This window comes from Corvus brachyrhynchos, unplaced genomic scaffold (assembly GCF_000691975.1).
Source record: "Corvus brachyrhynchos isolate BGI_N302 unplaced genomic scaffold, ASM69197v1 scaffold275, whole genome shotgun sequence".
In the NCBI taxonomy this organism is placed as follows: domain Eukaryota; kingdom Metazoa; phylum Chordata; class Aves; order Passeriformes; family Corvidae; genus Corvus; species Corvus brachyrhynchos.
The window spans coordinates 134,068-151,812 of NW_008238318.1; the positions used below are offsets into that span (position 1 = coordinate 134,068).

A 17,745-nucleotide genomic window follows, 5' to 3' on the forward strand; every position below is an offset into this window, starting at 1 on the left:
GGCTTTGCTGCTTGGTACCAGGGTTATGTACAAAATTCAGGCATTACAATAACCCCCGTAGAAATTATGGGGGCTGAAGCATTTACCTGCCTTAAAACTGGTCCCTGTTTGCCACAGCATGTTCTGACTGTGTCAGGGGAGGAGAACAGCAACTCCCAGAAAGTTCCAAGACTCTGTGGTGGGAAACAATCCCCAGCTTGGATGTGGGCACTGGAATGAGGCCAGACTTGGATAGATTGGCATTTCTGGAAGATACAATTTAGCTGAAAAAGGGCTGTACTCAACTCAGGAACAACAAAGCTGAGCTTGCCAGGAAGATAACAGATGATTTGGAGGAAGTGCTGAGGTCAAGTCTCCTACCACGATGGGCAACCCAACACTATGCTCTGGTTAATAAGTCAGTCAAACTTTTTGTTAAATACGGATTGTTTCATCCTGTTACGCAGTGTGCGCAGACACAGAGATTCCTCCTCCAGGGAGAGCCCCAAAACTTCTCCAGGTTTCTGCTTCTGGAGTGATTAGAAAACTTACTTTTAATCTGTCATTTGTTAGTTCATTGTTTTCATTGTATTTTATCTTGTCCAATCTCTTCCCTGCTGGCTGACCCATTGCCCGCTTGTCTTTGGTGTAATTCTATGAAGACCAAAGTCTTGTCTGGCTTCTTCCAGCCTTCCTTTTGCTGGATTAGAGAAACCCAATTCCTATGGTGTTCTCTGGTAAGAGAGATTTCCATTTATTCCCTGCCTTTCTCGTTGCCTTTTCTTTCACCTGATTTATCTGAACTCAGGTCTGGTGCCTGTAGACAACATGAGAGAGTTTATTCAGACCTTAGTTCACTAAATTCCATACTTGTTTTTCCATTTCAAATATGGCAGTTCCTGTTCCTGGATGGGAATTCTCTTTAGCCACCTTTGTTCATACTTTTATTATACCTTTAGCTTTTCTTCCTGCATCCTTCAGGACTTGGGGAGGGTTGGCCTCTAAACAAGGTGCACATAGAGATGTCTCTGCTTGTGTCTTTTAAAGCAGGTGATGCCAGGTTTAGTGAGTTTTCCGTGTATTCCGCTGTTCCTTGGATAAATGCTCTCCTCCTGCAAGGCCTGCCCTTGGCAGCACAGCGCTGAAGTAGATTTTAGGAGAGTTGTAAACTCCCCAGTCTTTGCAGTCTTGTAATTGTATATTAAATGATGGGCAAAACAGACGTTCAGAATAGTCTGAAATTGCTGGGCTGAGAAGAGTCTCCAGTGGAATTTTATAGTGGAATGCTGCAAAGAGAATGACTGCTCCAAGGATTTCACCACACAAGGGTCAGTAAGAACAGGAATAAAAATTCTCTACTGCTGAAGAGATGAAATAGAATGTGTTTTAGTGTTACCTGTTTCATCTGAATCCAGGTGTAGGCTTTTGCCCTCTTTCGTGTTCTGAAATGGTTTGAGGATTGGTGGCTTTGAACAATGCTTGTTTTGCTTCTCTTTAAGCATTTGAGTGTTTTCATTTCCAGAAAGACCCTGTCCTGCTGCATTCCATAGTTTGGTCAGCCAAGACCATTGAAGATTCCCTTCTTTTTCTGTGCCCACGACAAAGCTGGCTCCCAGTGGTGATAAGGAGGAAGTACCAGCTTCCTAAGTCCCAGTTTCTGGAGTTCATGAATTAATCCTGGAATCATAAACCAGCCCAGGCTGAAGGGGCCTCGAAAGGCCCAAGGTTTTGTGGGGAAGGAGCCTTGGTGAGGTTATCAGCACCTCGGCCCATCACATCCAGGGATGTGACTCAGCACCTTCCTGTGGAGTTTGTCCCAGTGAAGGATTGTTTTCACTGCAAACATTTTTTTCATGTACCAAGATGAAGTCATATCTTTATATAGACACACAGCAATACGCTTAATCTTGATATGAATCTCTAGAGCCATGAATCTCTATGGGCTGCACAACTATCAGATGGGAGTCTCATATGATGTATGAATATTCATGTATCTGTAGGAACCTCGGGTTTTATTTATGCTTCAAATGTGACCATATTTCATGTTTCAAAAAGGCATCCTTGCTTCCTTCTCCCTTTGGGAAATGTGGTCACTGTCCTTGAGTCTCCTGGGGGAGGTATGTGCAAGAGTAGAGCAGCACCCTGAGCATGGCTGGTCCCCTGTCTCATCTGTTCCCAGTGCTGCTGTCAAAGGTCTCATTCAGGGCTCTCTACTTTGTGTTGGTTTTGTGGAGGTGTTCAGTGAGAAGTCAGTGAAGTGCTCAAACTCCTCCACACTGTGCCCACCATCTCTGCCCTCCGAGTACCCTTTCCTTTGAGAGCTAAACCCATTGAACAGAGGAAGGAATGACATCAGAGCCAGGAAACCTCCAGCCCATGTGCAGCTGCTGCTCTCCTGCCAGGGCTGCTTTTCCTTCATCTTCCTTTTCCACTGCCTGGGGTTAATTTAGCTCTCAGCAGTCACATAGCAATCTCCCATCTCCCCTTTGCTCACTGATATTTTCAGCCTGTCTCCTTGTCCCCATGAGCTGTGACTGACCAAAGCCAGACAGATTTAGCTCTTCTCATCTTTCCTGGTGAATCAGTGCCTCCAGCTCCTGCTCTTCCATGACCCAGCTGTGTGCACCCAAGGTGAACAGAATCCCAGAATTATTTAAGTTAGAAAAGACCTCCAAGACCATCAAGTTCAGCCTCTTACTGATCCATACCTTGTCACCAGACCAGAGCACTGAGTGCCACGTCCAGTCATTCCCTGAGCACCTCCAGGGATGGTGACTACCACCTCCCTGAGCAGCCCCTGCCAATGTCTGATAACCCTTTCTGGGAAGAAATTCTTCCTGATGTCCAACCTAAACCTTGAGGCTATAATTGTGACAGATACAAACTGACATGTTATGTTATATTACACTGACTGAACGTGCTGTCAGAGCGAAGTGACAGGAGGTGAGGGGCCCAGACCTCAGCAGGACAAAGAGGTGCTTTCAGTGGTGGGTGCTCAGCTCCTGGCAGTCTGTGGATCAAGATTTCTGGGCTGTTCATGCCAGTGTACAAGGCACCATGGAGCTGCCATCCACAATTTTGTCTGATCCTCTCCCATTCCTTTTATACGTTTCAGTTCCACAAAATCTAGTGGCAATAAATTATGTAATTTACTTGAGGTTTATATTAAAAAGCATTTTTAAAGCCTGCCACTGATATTTCATTTGGTATCCTATTGAGTTCCATTGAATATCCCTAATTCCTTTGTGATTACAAACATGGAATAATCATCTTCTATAAAGTTATTAATGGCATGAAAAGAGAAAAAGGATCTATCTCCCCCTCCTTAATTGGAAGGCTCCCAGCCTTCCCTCATATGGAATTATTTCAATTCTATCTGCTTTAGAGTAAGACCAGGCCTGATACATCTTGACAGAATCCAAATTCTTGTTTCTCTCCCAATGACTCTTACCTGGTTCTTGGCTTGTACAGCACACATCTGTACCAGCACTGGATTATATCAGTGCCAGGTCTTGGATCACAGGTTCCGTGTTTTGCACAAGTCTGCTTAATGAATCTTCACTTCATCAGCCAAGGTCTGGAGTCTTCTCAGAATGAAATAGTTTGGGTTTTGAGAGACCTGGTTTTCATAAAATTCAGCTGTTTTTCATGAGAGCCATTTGTGTGCCTGGTAAGAGCCACATGTGTCTCTCAGTTACTCCTCTGGAATGGTGTCTGGATGAGGAGCTGATGGTTACAGGCATCATCCTGTGTAGTCTCTCAGTCCATCAGCACAATATAAGGGGTCTCAGGGTATCAAAAGCCCAGAATTTTGGAAATGCTCTATAAGCATCTCAGAGATCTTAGGCAAATGTTGGGACTTTTGAACACAAGTTATCCAGTCATTTTGAGTTTTGAAAAGGTTATTGATGACATTTAATGGATTCTTCAGCTGCTGTTGAGGTGGGATCCCTCACCTTCATGTGACACCTGTCCATCGTCATATGTCTGTCCGAACATAAATCCAAATTATTTATTGCAGTGTGCATTTCCTGTGTCAGTATGACAGTCTCAAATAAATGTTTCGGGACATGTAAGTGCGAGGATTGGACACTGAGAGTCAGGGAATCAGTAAGGTTGGAAAAGACCTTGAAGATCATCAAGTCCAACCATCGACCCGGCACCAACACCATGTTCACCGCTAAACCATGTCCTCAGGTGCCGTATCCATGTGGTTTTTGAGCACTTCCAGATATGAGGACTCCACCCTTGTCCTGAGCAATCTATGCCAGGGCTGGACAGCCATTTGCAGGAAGGAATTTTCCCAATATCCCACCTAAACCTCTCCTCACACAACTTGAGACTGTTTGCCCTTGTCTGGTCCCTTGTTACCTGGGAGCAAAGCCTGACCCCCCACCTTGTTCTACCTTCCCATCAGGGAGTTGTTGAGACTGAGATGGTCCCCTGAACCTTCTTTTCTCCAGGTTAAGCCACCCCAAGTTGCCTCAGCTGCTCCTGGTGCTCTGGACCTTGCCCCAGCTCTGTCCCTGTATCTGGACTTGCTGATGCCCTTTGATGTCTTTCTTGTCATGACTGACAAACTGACCCCAGCTGTAAGCATCCATGTGTACAACCATCTATAAATTGATGCCCATGTTGGCAGAAACTTTCTGTCTTCTGGATGTGAAGCCCTTGAACCCCACGCCCCTGGGTGTATTTGGAGGAAGAACTTGGTCTTTCAGCAGCTCTCAAGTACAACAGCCCTGAGCTTTGTCCCTTGAGTCCTGTGGATGCAGTGGTTGGTCACTGCCTCAGTGTCCACCACTGGCTGCTACTTGAAAGTGAATCTGTCCAGGTGTGCAGCACTTCCAGGGTGTACAGTTACTCCTTGAAAGCTGGGAATTCTTGCACAAGCAAGTGAATCTGTTAACAGAAGGGTGGGTGGATGAGCTTTAAGGTCCCTTCCCACCCAAACCATTCCATGATTCCATTTTAAAAGACAGTTCTACTAAAAACCATATGAATAGTGGGTTGGGGTGGCCCTGGTTCATGTTTGGTATGTCCTCAAAGAGGCACAGGCAGAGCCACAGGCAGGACTGAGGGGAAGAGGTGGAACTGCTTTCCTGGGTCATATTTGGTGCCATTGATGGTGAGTAGCAGCCAGCTCCCAGTGGGAGCCCAGGGGAAAGGATGGCAGCTCAAAGCTGATGTGGCAGCTTTTTCAATTTCCCCACTTTTCTCCTCACACTGCAGCACTTTTCCATGCAGGGCTGGACCCCCGTTGAGGAACTGGGAGTGTGGTGTGCTCTCCATGAAGGCTTGTTCTTTCTGCAGAGGAAGAAGCAGCGAGTTTTGGTGGGAAGCAGAAGATTGGATCATCTGAGATGGGCTGTGGGTGGATCCCTTGCTTTGGGGGAAAAATACACAAAGAATAAAATACCCAGTAAACTCCATGGCAGGAGCAATGGCAAGGAGGGAGCTGAGCTGTCTGTGCTGGGGGCAGCTCTGTGCTGTGGTTTCAGTGCCAGTCCAACATCATGGCAGTCCAGGCAGCCCAGAAGCAGCCTTAGGAAAGAGGAGCTTTGGGGAACAAGTAACTTAAGGGTTTAGTGCAAGAAACAGTCTGAACTGCAACATGAAGGGCCATTAGAGGCTGCTGGATCCAGGTCCTTCTTCTTAAGATTCATATTCACATCACTTACTCTTTGCATAGACTTCAAACAAACATCCACCAATTCAGTTCCTCACCACACTGGTTTTTGTGGGAGAACTGATTTGCTTTGGAGTTTGAAATCTTCTTTCCAGCCTGTCTGATTCAAGCCCCTTTGCTGCAGTTGTTTCAGTGTTTTTAATCGTGTCTGTTTTCTCTGTGGTGTTTTGCTTTTCAGTGTACATTGACGGACAGAAGGTTCTTCCCCCTCAGGCCAATTGGCTTTTCTGGCAGGTTTCCCCATGGTTTTAGACTGGTTTGCTGAACGTGTGAAATCCAGGGGGTTTGTGGTATATCTTTTTGTTAGTTTACATCATCAGCTTCCCATGCAACTGGAAGTCACTTTCTGTGACCAGTGACATCAGACAATCCTCATTGTCCAAAATCATGATCCTGTCCAAGGGATTCAGGCGCTGAGCAGAGCCATCATCTGTCTTCCTCGTAAATGCTGGGATCTTGCTGTTAGACTAGTCTGTAATCCTTGCCTGAAGACCTGGTTCTCTATCATCCTTAGAACTTTTTGTGTTGAATATAGAATTACACAATTTCCTCATCACCAGGATCATCAAGTCCAGCTGCTGCACAGAACAACCCCAAAAATCCTACCATGTGCCTGAGAGCATTGTCCGAACACTCCTTGAACAATACAGATGTGAGTCTTTAGAGCATTTTTGGAGTCCAGTGGCTCTGAATGGAAAAACCTGGGGTTTGTAATTAGTTCCTAATAGACTTGGTCATGCAAGAAGCATTTGTCTGGAGCTGGTTTGAGTTGGGCTGTCTCGGATGTGGTGCTGTCTTGTCACTACCTCATTTCCGTCTTACTTGGGTATTCCAAAACTTGGAATTTTGTTCAGTTTCTGGCTGTTGCACCAGAGACAGTGAACTGATGGTAGGTCTAGAATCAGGGATTTCCCTGGGAAGATCCCAGAGTATTCTGCTGTGCTGTTAACTGGATGTCAAAGGAACTGGCAGAGCACCTAGGTTTGTTTCATGTTTCCTGCAGTGTTTTTTTTGGTTTGGTTTTTGTTTTAGCAGAATGTGGAACTCCACAAGATGTTGTTTCTGTCGTTGTCGAAGTGAAAGAGGGTTGGAAGGTAGTCTCCTGCTCCCTTTGCTGCCCATGCTGTGGCCACGTAGAGCTGACACTGATGCTTGACATCTCTGCAGCAGCCTCTCTCCATCCTGGGCTTTGTTTCCAAAGAGGTGACATGGAGGACAGCAAATGTGGTTCTCTACATCAGTCTCTGCTCATTTCTGTCACTTACCTCACCAGCTCCTTGGTCCTTGGCCCTGAGAGAGTCCTATCTATCCTGTTCCTTTCCCTGTGTCCTACCACATGCTCCCTGTCTTCCTTCTCATGACTGTGGCATTGTGAATGGTTCATGCTGGTGTCCTGAAAAGAAACAGCTTCAGGTCAAGTTTGATCAACTATTGGCAGTGGGCATAATTGGGTATGTAGAGGTGGGAGGTAGGAAGGAGAAGAGTCTTGTGGATTGCTCAGCTGTGATCCTGAGCAGCTAGGGCAGAGGGAAGCAGAGGATCTGGACAGAGCAGATAGGGTTTTGGAGTTGTGTGTTGATTTCCGTCAATACAACAAAGCCAAGTATCCATCCAGAGTATTCTGGACAAGGTGCCATCCTTGTCACTGCACACTAAGCTGGGGTGACCAGGAATCCCCCAGTGACTTTATGGAATTACACTCAAGGGGAGCCCCATGGTAGAGCCGGGCTGTGGTGTGAACACTGTCCCTGTTCCGTGATCCAGCCCCAGTCCGTGGCTGCCCAGTTTACTTTGTGGTGGAATCCCCTTCTGATGTGTCCCATCGTGAGCAAGCTGACTGTTGGGTCAGGACTCAGCTGTGGGGAGGGATTTGTGTGTTTCATGTGTTGTAGTGCTGGTGCCTCTGAGGCATGAGTGCCACAGCTCACCCATGGGTGCCATGGCTCACCCACAGGTGCCACGGCTCACTCACAGGTGCCATGGGTCCCCCAGTGTGGCAGCAGATGACTTGGAGTTACTATTTTTTATTAAAGGAGTCGTACCTTGTTCTCGGGTGCACTGACCCATAACCACTGTCCCTTCTGCTTCCAGCTGACACTGACCATCGTGCGGCAGACGGGGGGGCTGGGCATCAGCATCGCGGGGGGCAAGGGCTCCACCCCCTATAAGGGGGATGATGAGGTAAGACCTGGGCTGTGCCACTGCTGAGGCACCTGCTTTTGGGGACTGGTTCTCTGTGGCTGGAGGTTGGGTGTCCTTACGTGTGAGCTGTGTGGACTTTCGGGGCCAGGTGGGAGCAGCCCTGAATCCCCCCAAAGCACGAGGTTGACGGGGTCGAGCAGACATCTGCCCCTGAACTGGGATGGTCTGACCTGGAGCAGCCATGGGAGCAGCAGGTTCCTTCCCAGCTGTGTCCTGGGGCACAGAGTGTGGGGTTGTTCCACACCTGGTGGCATCAGTTGTGTCATGTTCCAGTTCCACTGGAAGAGGGTTAACATGTCATTCCTTGGTCTTGTGTATCACCTGGGGGCAGCCCTGCAGTGGGGTTTCTGTCCCCCTTGTCACCTCAGGGTAGCCCTGCAATGAGGTTTCTGTTCCCTTTTCCCAGCTCCTGAGCGGGATGATGTGGTTGCCATGTTCCCTCGTTCTGGGTTCAGGACTGGCCAGGGACTGACCCCTCTCCTTGGATCTGAGGGGACTGAGGGGTCTCTGCGCTCCAAAGGGGTAAGGAATGGGCTCTACATATAATAGATGGTTTTGTTTCCAGGGCATCTTTATTTCCCGTGTGTCTGAAGAGGGTCCTGCAGCTCGCGCAGGGGTCCGTGTTGGTGACAAGCTTCTAGAGGTAAGGACTCGACTCCTGTGACAAAGCAAATGCTTCGGAGTACTTAGAGTGGAGGGATGAGATGATTGGGAATGGATTTGCATCACATGTGTTTTAGACCAAATTAAGCACTAGGAGATGTGTAAGAGCTAAACAAAATTCCTTTGGCTCAGAGATAGTTGTTTAATTAATGTTACCATGAATCTTTTATTGCTTTATAAGCTCCTGCATTTACTCTGGCCCAGCTCTGAAGTGTTGTGTGACCCAGGTGGGAAGAAATACATCCCCAGCGGGCTGAGCTCTGCATACCTGGGCAGGGCAAAAGTGAACCCTGTAAAATAAGTTCCAACCCAGGGAGCCAGTCATGGGAATTGTTTGGGTGGTAAGGGACCTTAAACTCATCTCATTTCACCCCCTGCCATAGGCAGGGACACCTTCCATTAGACCTGGTTGCTCCAAGCCCAGTCCAACCTGGCCTTGAGCACTTTCAGGGATGGGGCAGCCACAGCTTCTCTGGGCAACCTGTGCCAGGGCCACACCACCCTCACAGGGAAGAATTTCTTCCCAATATCCCATCTATCCCTGCCCTCTGTCAGTGGAAAGCCATTCCCCCTTGTGTTGTCACTCCAGGGCCTTGTCCAAAGTCCCTTTCTGGCTCTTTAGGAGCTTGTTTTAAGCACTGGAAGAGGCTCTAAGGTTCCCCCAAGTCTCTTTTGCTCCAGGTTAACCCTTACCCCAGCTTCCTCAGCCACTCTGGTGCTCCAGACCCTTCCTCAGCTCCATTCCCTTCTCCAGACATGCTCCATCCCCTCAGTGTCCCGCTCCTGGGGACCCCAGACATCCCCCCAGGACTGGAAGAGCCCCAGCAGTGCCCAGCACGGGAGGTCACTGTCCAGGGCCTGTGGCCACACCATGGCTGATACAAGCCATGTCCCATTGGCCTCTTGCCCACCTGGGCACATTTTGGCTCACGCACGAGCAGCCAGTTTCTCAGGAGAATGTTGTGGGAAATGGTGTCAAAGGCTTTGCTGAAGTACAGGCAGATAGATCTACAGCGTTTCCCTCAGCCATTGAGCGGATTATCCTGTCACAGAGGGAGATCAGGTTCCTCAAGCAGGACCTGCCTGTCACAACCCCAGGCTGCCTGGGCCTGATCCCCTGGTTCCCCTTACGTGCCACTCTCAAGATGATCTGCTCTGGGACATTCCCCACACTGCGGGACTGTCACACTGACAGTCCTGGGTGTTCCAGGGTGTGAGGAGGTGGATGTCCCTTCTGGAAGATGAAGAGGGACTTGTGTAGGCCTTAGCAGTGTTGACTTTTCTTGAATTTTGTTGGTGGAGGTGGTTCTGGGTGGGGGGGTTATCTGTCTGGGATGTTGCCTGTGGGGATGATACAGGTGTAGGTAATTTAGAACTCCCTGTGGGGACAGAATTCCTCTGGAAAGGCCTTTCCTGGGTTACTCTGGCCTGGGACAGATAGCAGGTGCTATGGGAATGCAGGAAAACTTCCCAGAGGTCTGGGCACACCTGTGGGAACGAGGCCCAGGTATGGCAGGGCTGAGCCACTTCCCTCAGGCAGTGGTGGTTGAGGTGAGGGTTGTTCCTGCTCTGTTTGTGTTGAGGTGAGGGCTGTGTGCGAGGTGAGGGCTGTGCGTGGGGCTGTCTCTGCTCTGTGTTGAGGTGAGGGGCTGTCTCTGCTCTGTCTGTGTTGAGGTGAGGGCTGTGTGTGAGGGAGGGCTGTGTGTGAGGGAGGGCTGTGTGTGAGGGAGGGCTGTCTCTGCTCTGTGTTGAGGTGAGGGCTGTGTGTGAGGGAGGGCTGTGCGTGAGGGAGGGCTGCCTCTGCTCTGTGTCTAGGTGAACGGCGTGTCCCTGCACTGTGCTGAGCACCACGTGGCCGTGGAAGCGCTGCGGGGGTCGGGAAGCTCCGTCTCCATGACGGTGCTGCGGGAGCGGATGGTGGAGCCAGAGAATGCCATCACCGTCACTCCCCTGCGCCCCGAGGACGACTACAGCCCGCGGGAGCGGCGTGGGGGGCTGCGCTTCCCCGAGCGTCCCGAGGGAGCACCTGCCACCGAAAGATTCTCCACCTGCCTCATGCGCAACGAGAAGGGCCTCGGCTTCAGCATTGCTGGTGGCAAGGGCTCCACTCCTTACCGGGCTGGGGACATGGTCAGTTCTGATCCCCTGGGATCCCCAAATGTTCCTCATCCCTCGGCGTGCAGCAGTGCAGCCTGGCCCTGGGTTGGTGGTCCGGGTGGTCTCTGAGAGCCAGGTGCTCTTAAGTCAGGGAATCATGGAATTCCAGTATGGTTTGGGTTTAAAGGGACCTTAAACCTCACCTATTCTGTCCTCTTGTCATGACCAGGGACACCTTCCACTATCCCAGGTTGCTCCAAGCTCAGTCCAACCTGGCCTTGAACACTTTCAGGGATGTGGCAGCCTTCTCTGGGCAACCTGTTGCCGGGGCCTCACCACCCTCACAGGGAAGAATTCCTTCCCAATATCCCGTGTATCCCTGCCCTCTGTCAGTGGAAAGCCATTCCCCCTTGTGCTGTCCCTCCAGGCCCTTGTCCAAAATCCCTCTCCCTCTTTTTTATAGAACGAAGGGGGCTGGGGCTCCCAAATCCCTGCCAGTGACATCTAATCCTACTACTGCCCTTTTGGCATGGATTCCAGGCTCTGGGCCCAGGAAGGCTTTGCTGCCAGGGGCTCTGTGAGCAGAGGGTTTGTGTGGAGTAGGGAACAAAAGGGAAGCATCAGGGCAGGGGAAGGGTCTGTGGACAGGAGAGGACCGAGACCTGCCTGGTGTCTGGAAACGGATCTGGAGAGCCAGGCTCAGGTGAGGGAAAGCCCAGGCTGCTCTGACCTTCCTGATTGTGCTCCAGGGGATCTTCATCTCCCGGATCGCAGAGGGTGGTGCAGCCCACCGGGATGGGATCCTGCACGTCGGAGACCGGGTCATCTCGGTGAGTGAGTGTGCAAGGAAGGGTCTGACTCGGCTCCATGCCCTTCCTTGTGCAGGGGCTGCTTCTCTGTTACTGGAGCTGGATTTTGGGGGTCCTTTTCTCAGCTCCTGAGCCTTCTGGGAGAGCATTTAATTTGGGTGGTTGTACCCTGCCTGGTGGTGGGTGCAGTTACAGCTCCCTTTTCCCAAATGCTTTATGCAAGTGCTTTCCCCAGAAATGGTGTGGAGGGAGGGGACATGGCAGCACTGCCCCAGCCTGGTGTCCCTCTGGAGCCTGGGTGGCAGCCCGGGGGCTCTGCCACGGGGAGAGGGGGAGCCCTTTGGGGTGCAGTGGGATAGCAGGGTCAGCGTGGGCTGGAGCAGAAGGAGCTGCCCAAGGGTGCTGTGGAGCAGGTCAGGGGTACCTCAGTGCTTTGCTTGGAACTCTGGCCCCAGTCTCCCGTCCTGTCCGTGCAGCTCTCACTGCTCTAACCTCCTGTCTCTGCCTACTGGTCCTCGCTCCCCTCCTGCGGGGAGCCTGTCCTGAGCCTCCCGACCCTCTTCCCATGCTCGCATGCTGCCTCTGAGGGAAACCTCCAACATCCTGGTGCTGGTGGTGGGTTTCTGGCCCAGCAGCTGTGGTAAGAGCACGTGTTACCACAGCGCTGGCGTGAGTAAACACTGATACAGCCTTGTCAGTGCTGGCTTCTGTCTGCTCTATCCCTGGGCTGGGGCTGTGTTGTATTTGCTCAGGCGCAACATTTTAGTGGAGCTCAGGCCCAGGTCTGACACTGGTGTCTTGGCAGGAAGCTTGAACTGGTATAGCGTCTCTCCCTCTCTTCTAGTGCTTCCCACCCCCCAAATCAAGTCCTGACCCTGATTAATGCCAGATAGACTGAATTATTTTGGATTTGCTCGTGGTACTGAGGCCCATCGTTTGGGGTTGGTTTGCTCAACCTGTGGTAAAAAGGACACAAAAATCTCAGAACAGATTCAAAAGTCAAACCTGTCTCCACTCTGCTTCAGCAGCTCTATTTATATCCATGGGCAGCTTCACAGGAAAGGCAGATCTAATTCCCTGGTAATAGCTTGCAGTGGATTCCTTATGGGATGTGTGAGCTCAGGGCTTACAGAGTTCAGGCCTCTGCCAGATTTTGATGTGGCTGAGGCGTTGCTGTCATTAGTCCTGACATCCCTTAGTTACCTGTGCTGAGGTATGTGTGGCCCTACAGGTTTGGTGCTGAGCACCGACTGAAGCTCAGATCCTGTGCTCACCTCTGATGAATGCAGGAACATGTTACCTTTCAGGAGAATACTCACCAGGGCTATTCCCATCACTTCCAAGTCTGCTTACCACAGTCTTTTGAAGCAGCAATTGCCCAGTTCTATTGGAAAGCTTCCAAGGTGCCATGATTTCTGGGATGTGGGTGCCGGTTGCCTGTACCTGCATGGGGAGGGAGAGGACCCTTGCTGGGTAGAGAGGTCGTGGGTCCCTCAGGCAGGGCCTGTTTCCAAAGCCATGGTCTCCTGGTCCTGCTCAGCTCTCACTTTGCCAAAGAATTCCTGTTTTCTTAAGAAAATAAATACAGCACAGCTTCCTGCTCTTCCCCTGTGCTCTAAATCCTCCTGGACTTCTCCTCAGGAGAACTGGGATTGCTCCTTTGACTTTTAAGAAAGGGAGCTTTGAGCACATGGATTGAAGAGCCCAGCCTAGGCGTCCCCTCTGAGTTAACACTCCTCAATACTCCCCAGTGACTGTCACTCACTTCCCAGCTTCTCTGTATTCCTGTGTTTGTTGGGAGTCTTTTTGGTGGGGGAAGACACTGGACAGGGACCTGCTGGGGGGAGTGCTGGAGAGTTGGAGTTGTGGGATGGGAATCTAGCAAGGAGAGTGCAGGATTGGGAGCAGTTGGTAAGGGCAGCTGATTTTTTTGGGATGGGACTGGGAAGAAAACTGATTCTGGGGAGATTTAAGATAGTGGTCAGTGACACATGAAGTCCTAATGAGGCAGTGTGACCCCTTAGAGATTTGCCAGGATAATATAGTTCCCTGGCACACAGAGAAACATGTGGAGCAGGGAAAGGACAGACACTGTCCCTTCCCCATGGAGAGCCATGCTGCGTGGCTGGCCTTGCTCTCTAGCCAGATAAAGGCCATGGAAAATTAGCTGCCCCAAAGCTGGGGAGCCACCAGGATTTCCAGGTAGTGGAGAATTATTGGGTAAAATGCACCAAGGGCTGTTACCTGTGATGCACCTCTGACTCCAGGAGTCCTATGCCCTGGTCCCTGGTCCCTGCTCCGGGGAGGCACCGCTGTGCCCTTCTGGTCCGACCCTGTCTGACCACTCTCATCCTGTCAGGGACAGGAAAATAGCAGAGGGGATGTGAGAAATGAGAGTGGGTCGTGCTGTGGTAGGTCTGTGCGGTGTCATCGTAGTGTCGTAGAGTCAGAGCAAGACTTAGGTTGGAAGGAACCTTAAAGATCATCTTGCTCCCACTCGATGAGTCTGTTTGCCCTTGATGTGGTGATAGAACCAAAAATAGTCAAGTCTCTCCTGCATGTTGCTTTTGTTAACCATCAGAGAATCCAAGGAATCCTCCCTTCCCAATCCCCTGGACATGTGGCTTCTGCTTTCCCTGCTCCCAGGTGCAGCCATCAGCAGGGATAAGGGCAGACTCCAAACGTGGAACACATTGCAGACACAGCTGGTTCCAGATCACAGGGGCAGGAAGGGGGCAGTACCTTTACAGGTGCACACCTGAGCACAAGTATCCTCACAGAGCAGGAGCAACAGCCAGCTTCTCCCTGGTCTTGCCCTCCAGCTCATCGGGGTTCAGTTTGCTGGTGGAACGTGCACATCGCTCCCTCACTCACTCGAGTAAATGCTCGTGTCTGCAGGTCTCCAGCCTCTGCCCCAAGCATCGAGGTCTTCGAGGCTTTTTGGTCACACCCCAAGCCTTTCATCCAGCTTCTGGGCCACTTCTTGAGTCTTCCCATGGTTTGGATTCCTACTTGCTGGCTAGTCCAGCTTGAATTTTACCAGTAGCTCTCACACATGTACCCAGAACAGAGTGAACTGGGCACAGAACATACAGAATGTGGGGAGAAGGCAGAGCAGATATAGACTCAGGCCCAGGGCTTGGCCAGACCAGCACTGACCAGCAGCCTCGTGTTCTCCACCCTCTGTATTTCCCCGTGCTTGTTCCTCACCTCCAGTCCTCTTTCTGGTCTGTTAAACATCCCATAATAAGTGCTGCATATTCCCACAACACCTCCTTCAAGCTTCCTGCAGCCACTTGGCCCTTTCCTACAAGAGATGTGCTGATACACCCCCTTATAATCTCCATTTCTTCTGCAAATCAGTTGCCAAGCTTGGTCGCACTTCTCTAACGTGAGTGATTCCTTTGGGTGATTCCTTTGGGTGATTGCTTTTGGCGATTGCTTTTGGTGATTGCATTAAGGATCCATCCCGGAGTGTCTGAGCCGTTCGTCTGTTACCTGCATTCCGTTAAGAGCTGTGCACCTGTGTGGTTAATTTATTACCTTTCCTGCTTGATGCCCAGTGTCCTGTGCTCAGCAGCCATTTCCCACGTCCCTTTCATCCTTCCTCTTCCTGCGGGCACGTGCCAGCTGCTGCCCTGACATCCTTCTGGGTCATGCCAGAGGTGTCCCTTTGGGGACAGTCCTCTCATCAGAGGTGACACTGTGGAGTTCCCAGGCCAGTACAGGGCCACTTGTGCTTCTCCTTCCCTGTCCTAAGGAGAGCAGTACCCACAGCTATAGGTGGGACAGGGCAGGTTGGGTGAGTGCTGGGAGTGTCACAGGGAGGCTGGACGCAGTCCTGTCAGATGGTGTGTGTCAGCTTAGTCCAGAAACTGCTCTCTGTGAAGGAGCTGGGGAGTAACAATATTTCTGGGAATCAGGCAGCAGGGAGTTGGGCTACAAAGCCCAGTTGCTGTGACTGTTACAGTCAGGTTGTTATTTCATGAGCTGATCAAACCCCATCTTGGCAGCTGCTGTTTTCATGTCTTCATCGTTCATTTTGGAAAGCTTTTCCAGAACCTAATGACTAGATGCCTTTTAATTTTCAGCTTCAACGTTTTCCTGTCAAGTTTTGTTTTGGGCTGTGTTCCCTCAGCTTGGCTCTCCTCAGGTTTCTGCCCCCTTGTACATCCATGGAGAGCAGTCATGTCCTTTCCGGTCCTTTGAGTTTCTAAGGAGTCTGTTTTAAATCTTAATTTTGTAGGAAAGGCTCTCTGTTGTTTCAAGTCTCTCTCTACCTGGGGTTGCTTTTAATGCCTTAGAGCTGGCATCTTCCCCAGGCTACCATGACCCTGCCCAGCATGAGCAGCCAGTGGCCCAGTGACCAGTGACAGATCTTGTCACCCATCAAATTGTGCCTTCAGTGTCCGTGTCTGGGCTCTGGGTGACTCATAAGGGCAGGTGGCGCAGTGTCAAGGCAGCAGGTGCCTCGGCACATACTTGTGTTGTGGCACTGCTCTGGCAATCACTGTTTCTGCTTCTCCCATGTTGAGACATTTGGCTGTGGGAGGTGGAACATCACACCTGGCCTGCGTGGTCCCCTTGAGCACCATGTCAGTGGTGCTGCAGGGCACCAGGTGTGCAGGGAGCGTGGGAAAGGGGCAGAAAAGCTGTCTAGGAAGGGGATTGGGGTCAGGTGGGAATGAGCAGGTGCCTGTGTCCCTTTGCCAGGTCAGAGGGAGCTGGGAGAGTTCCAAGGTGCTTTGGGGCACAGGCCTTTGAGCGGGAGCCACGTGCAGCAGGACAGGGTTCCTCAGGGGCCTGGCTGAGTGCTGGAATGCCGGGAAGCGCCGGGGTGATGGTCTGACGCTGAGTTTGCGGGTTGTTCTAGATCAATGGGGTAGACATGACAGAAGCCAGGCATGATCAGGCCGTAGCGCTGCTTACCGCGGCCTCCCCCACCATCGTGCTGCTGGTAGAGAGAGAGGGCGCGGAGCAGCCCGGCGAGGGAGACTCGCCCGGCGCGCCCCGCGTGCGCATGCACTCCCCCCCGCCGCCCCCCGGTCCCGGGGACAGCCCGCCCGAGGAGACGCCTGCGCCGCAGAGGAACCACCTCTCCAAAGGGCTGGAGGATCAGTACCCTATCGAGGTGAGCTTGGCGTTGGAACGGGGGACAGTGCAATCCTGCTGGGTTTCATTTGAAAGATTGGTGTTGTGATGGGGACCAGCCTGCTGGGTTATTGGAGCCTGGAGAAGTCATCGTAGAAAGGCTTGGGTTGGAAGGGACCTGAAAGCCCATCCAGACCCGCAACCTGCCATGTGTGGGGACACTTTCCGGTATCCCAGCTTGCTCCGAGCCCTGTCCAACCTGGCCTTGAAAAAGGGATGAAGTAGTCACAGCTTATCTGGGCAACCTGTGCCAGGGCCTTCCCACCCTCACAGGGAAGGATTTCTTTCCAAGATCCCATCTAACCCTGCCCACTCTCAGGGGGAACCCATTCCCCTTGTGTTGTCACTCCAGGCCCTTGTCCAAAATCCCTCTCCAGCTCTCTTGGAGCCCCATTCTAGCTCTTCTCCAGGTTGCAGAGTCCCACGTGGGGAACCCCTTTGTCCCGTGAGTGTTCACCTCCCTGACTCTGTGTCAGTGTTTGTGGTCTGTATGTGATATCCTTCATTCCCTTTGACACTGCTTCTTGTTCCCTCAAGGAAATTCACCTGGTGAAAGCAGGTGGTCCCCTGGGCCTCAGCATCGTCGGAGGCAGTGACCATTCCAGTCATCCCTTTGGGATTCATGAGCCAGGTGTCTTCATCTCCAAGGTAGAGTCCCAGGAGAGCTGCCCTGAGTCTTCCTGAGCTGTTGGATTATTGGGATTAAGGTGAAGGATTTTGATGAGTCCAGACGTATAGGATGGATTTGTGAAATAAAGGGGTAGGAGGGAGATGTGTGAAGGGTTGTACTGGATGTGCTGCTGCTGGTGGAGCCATCTGTGGGCATGTAAGAAAACCTATATAATCCATGCTGAACCCTTTGGAGGAATCCCAGTTAGCTTTTGAAATTGCTGAGTTCATGTTGGCTTTACTTAGTCCTGGGGAGACACTGGCATTGCAGAAAGCCAGTCATTACTGGGAAAGGGCTGGTGGGATGAGTGTGTGACTACTGGTACACCCAGAACTGCTCTGCTGCATTCAGGCCAGTGTCCTTCGATCCCACGTTTCCATTCCAGTGGTGACATCATTTGCCATTTAGGGTCAGCACACAGGCTGGCCACTGTGTGCAGCCCATTCCCTCACAGTCCTGCACATCCGTGCTCATTGGAATAGGGA

The 17,745-nt window shown here is 51.3% G+C and overlaps 1 protein-coding gene across 1 annotated transcript in view; it reads left to right on the top strand.

Moving 5' to 3' along the window:
* Positions 1-17,745, top strand: part of SCRIB (scribbled planar cell polarity protein) — a 94,361-nt gene that overhangs the window by 35,351 nt on the left and 41,265 nt on the right. The window contains exons 17-22 of the mRNA XM_017733815.1: positions 7,760-7,849; positions 8,436-8,513; positions 10,349-10,663; positions 11,380-11,460; positions 16,313-16,570; positions 17,128-17,238. Coding sequence (XP_017589304.1) covers positions 7,760-7,849; positions 8,436-8,513; positions 10,349-10,663; positions 11,380-11,460; positions 16,313-16,570; positions 17,128-17,238 — 933 coding nt within the window. The remainder of the gene's footprint in view (positions 1-7,759; positions 7,850-8,435; positions 8,514-10,348; positions 10,664-11,379; positions 11,461-16,312; positions 16,571-17,127; positions 17,239-17,745) is intronic.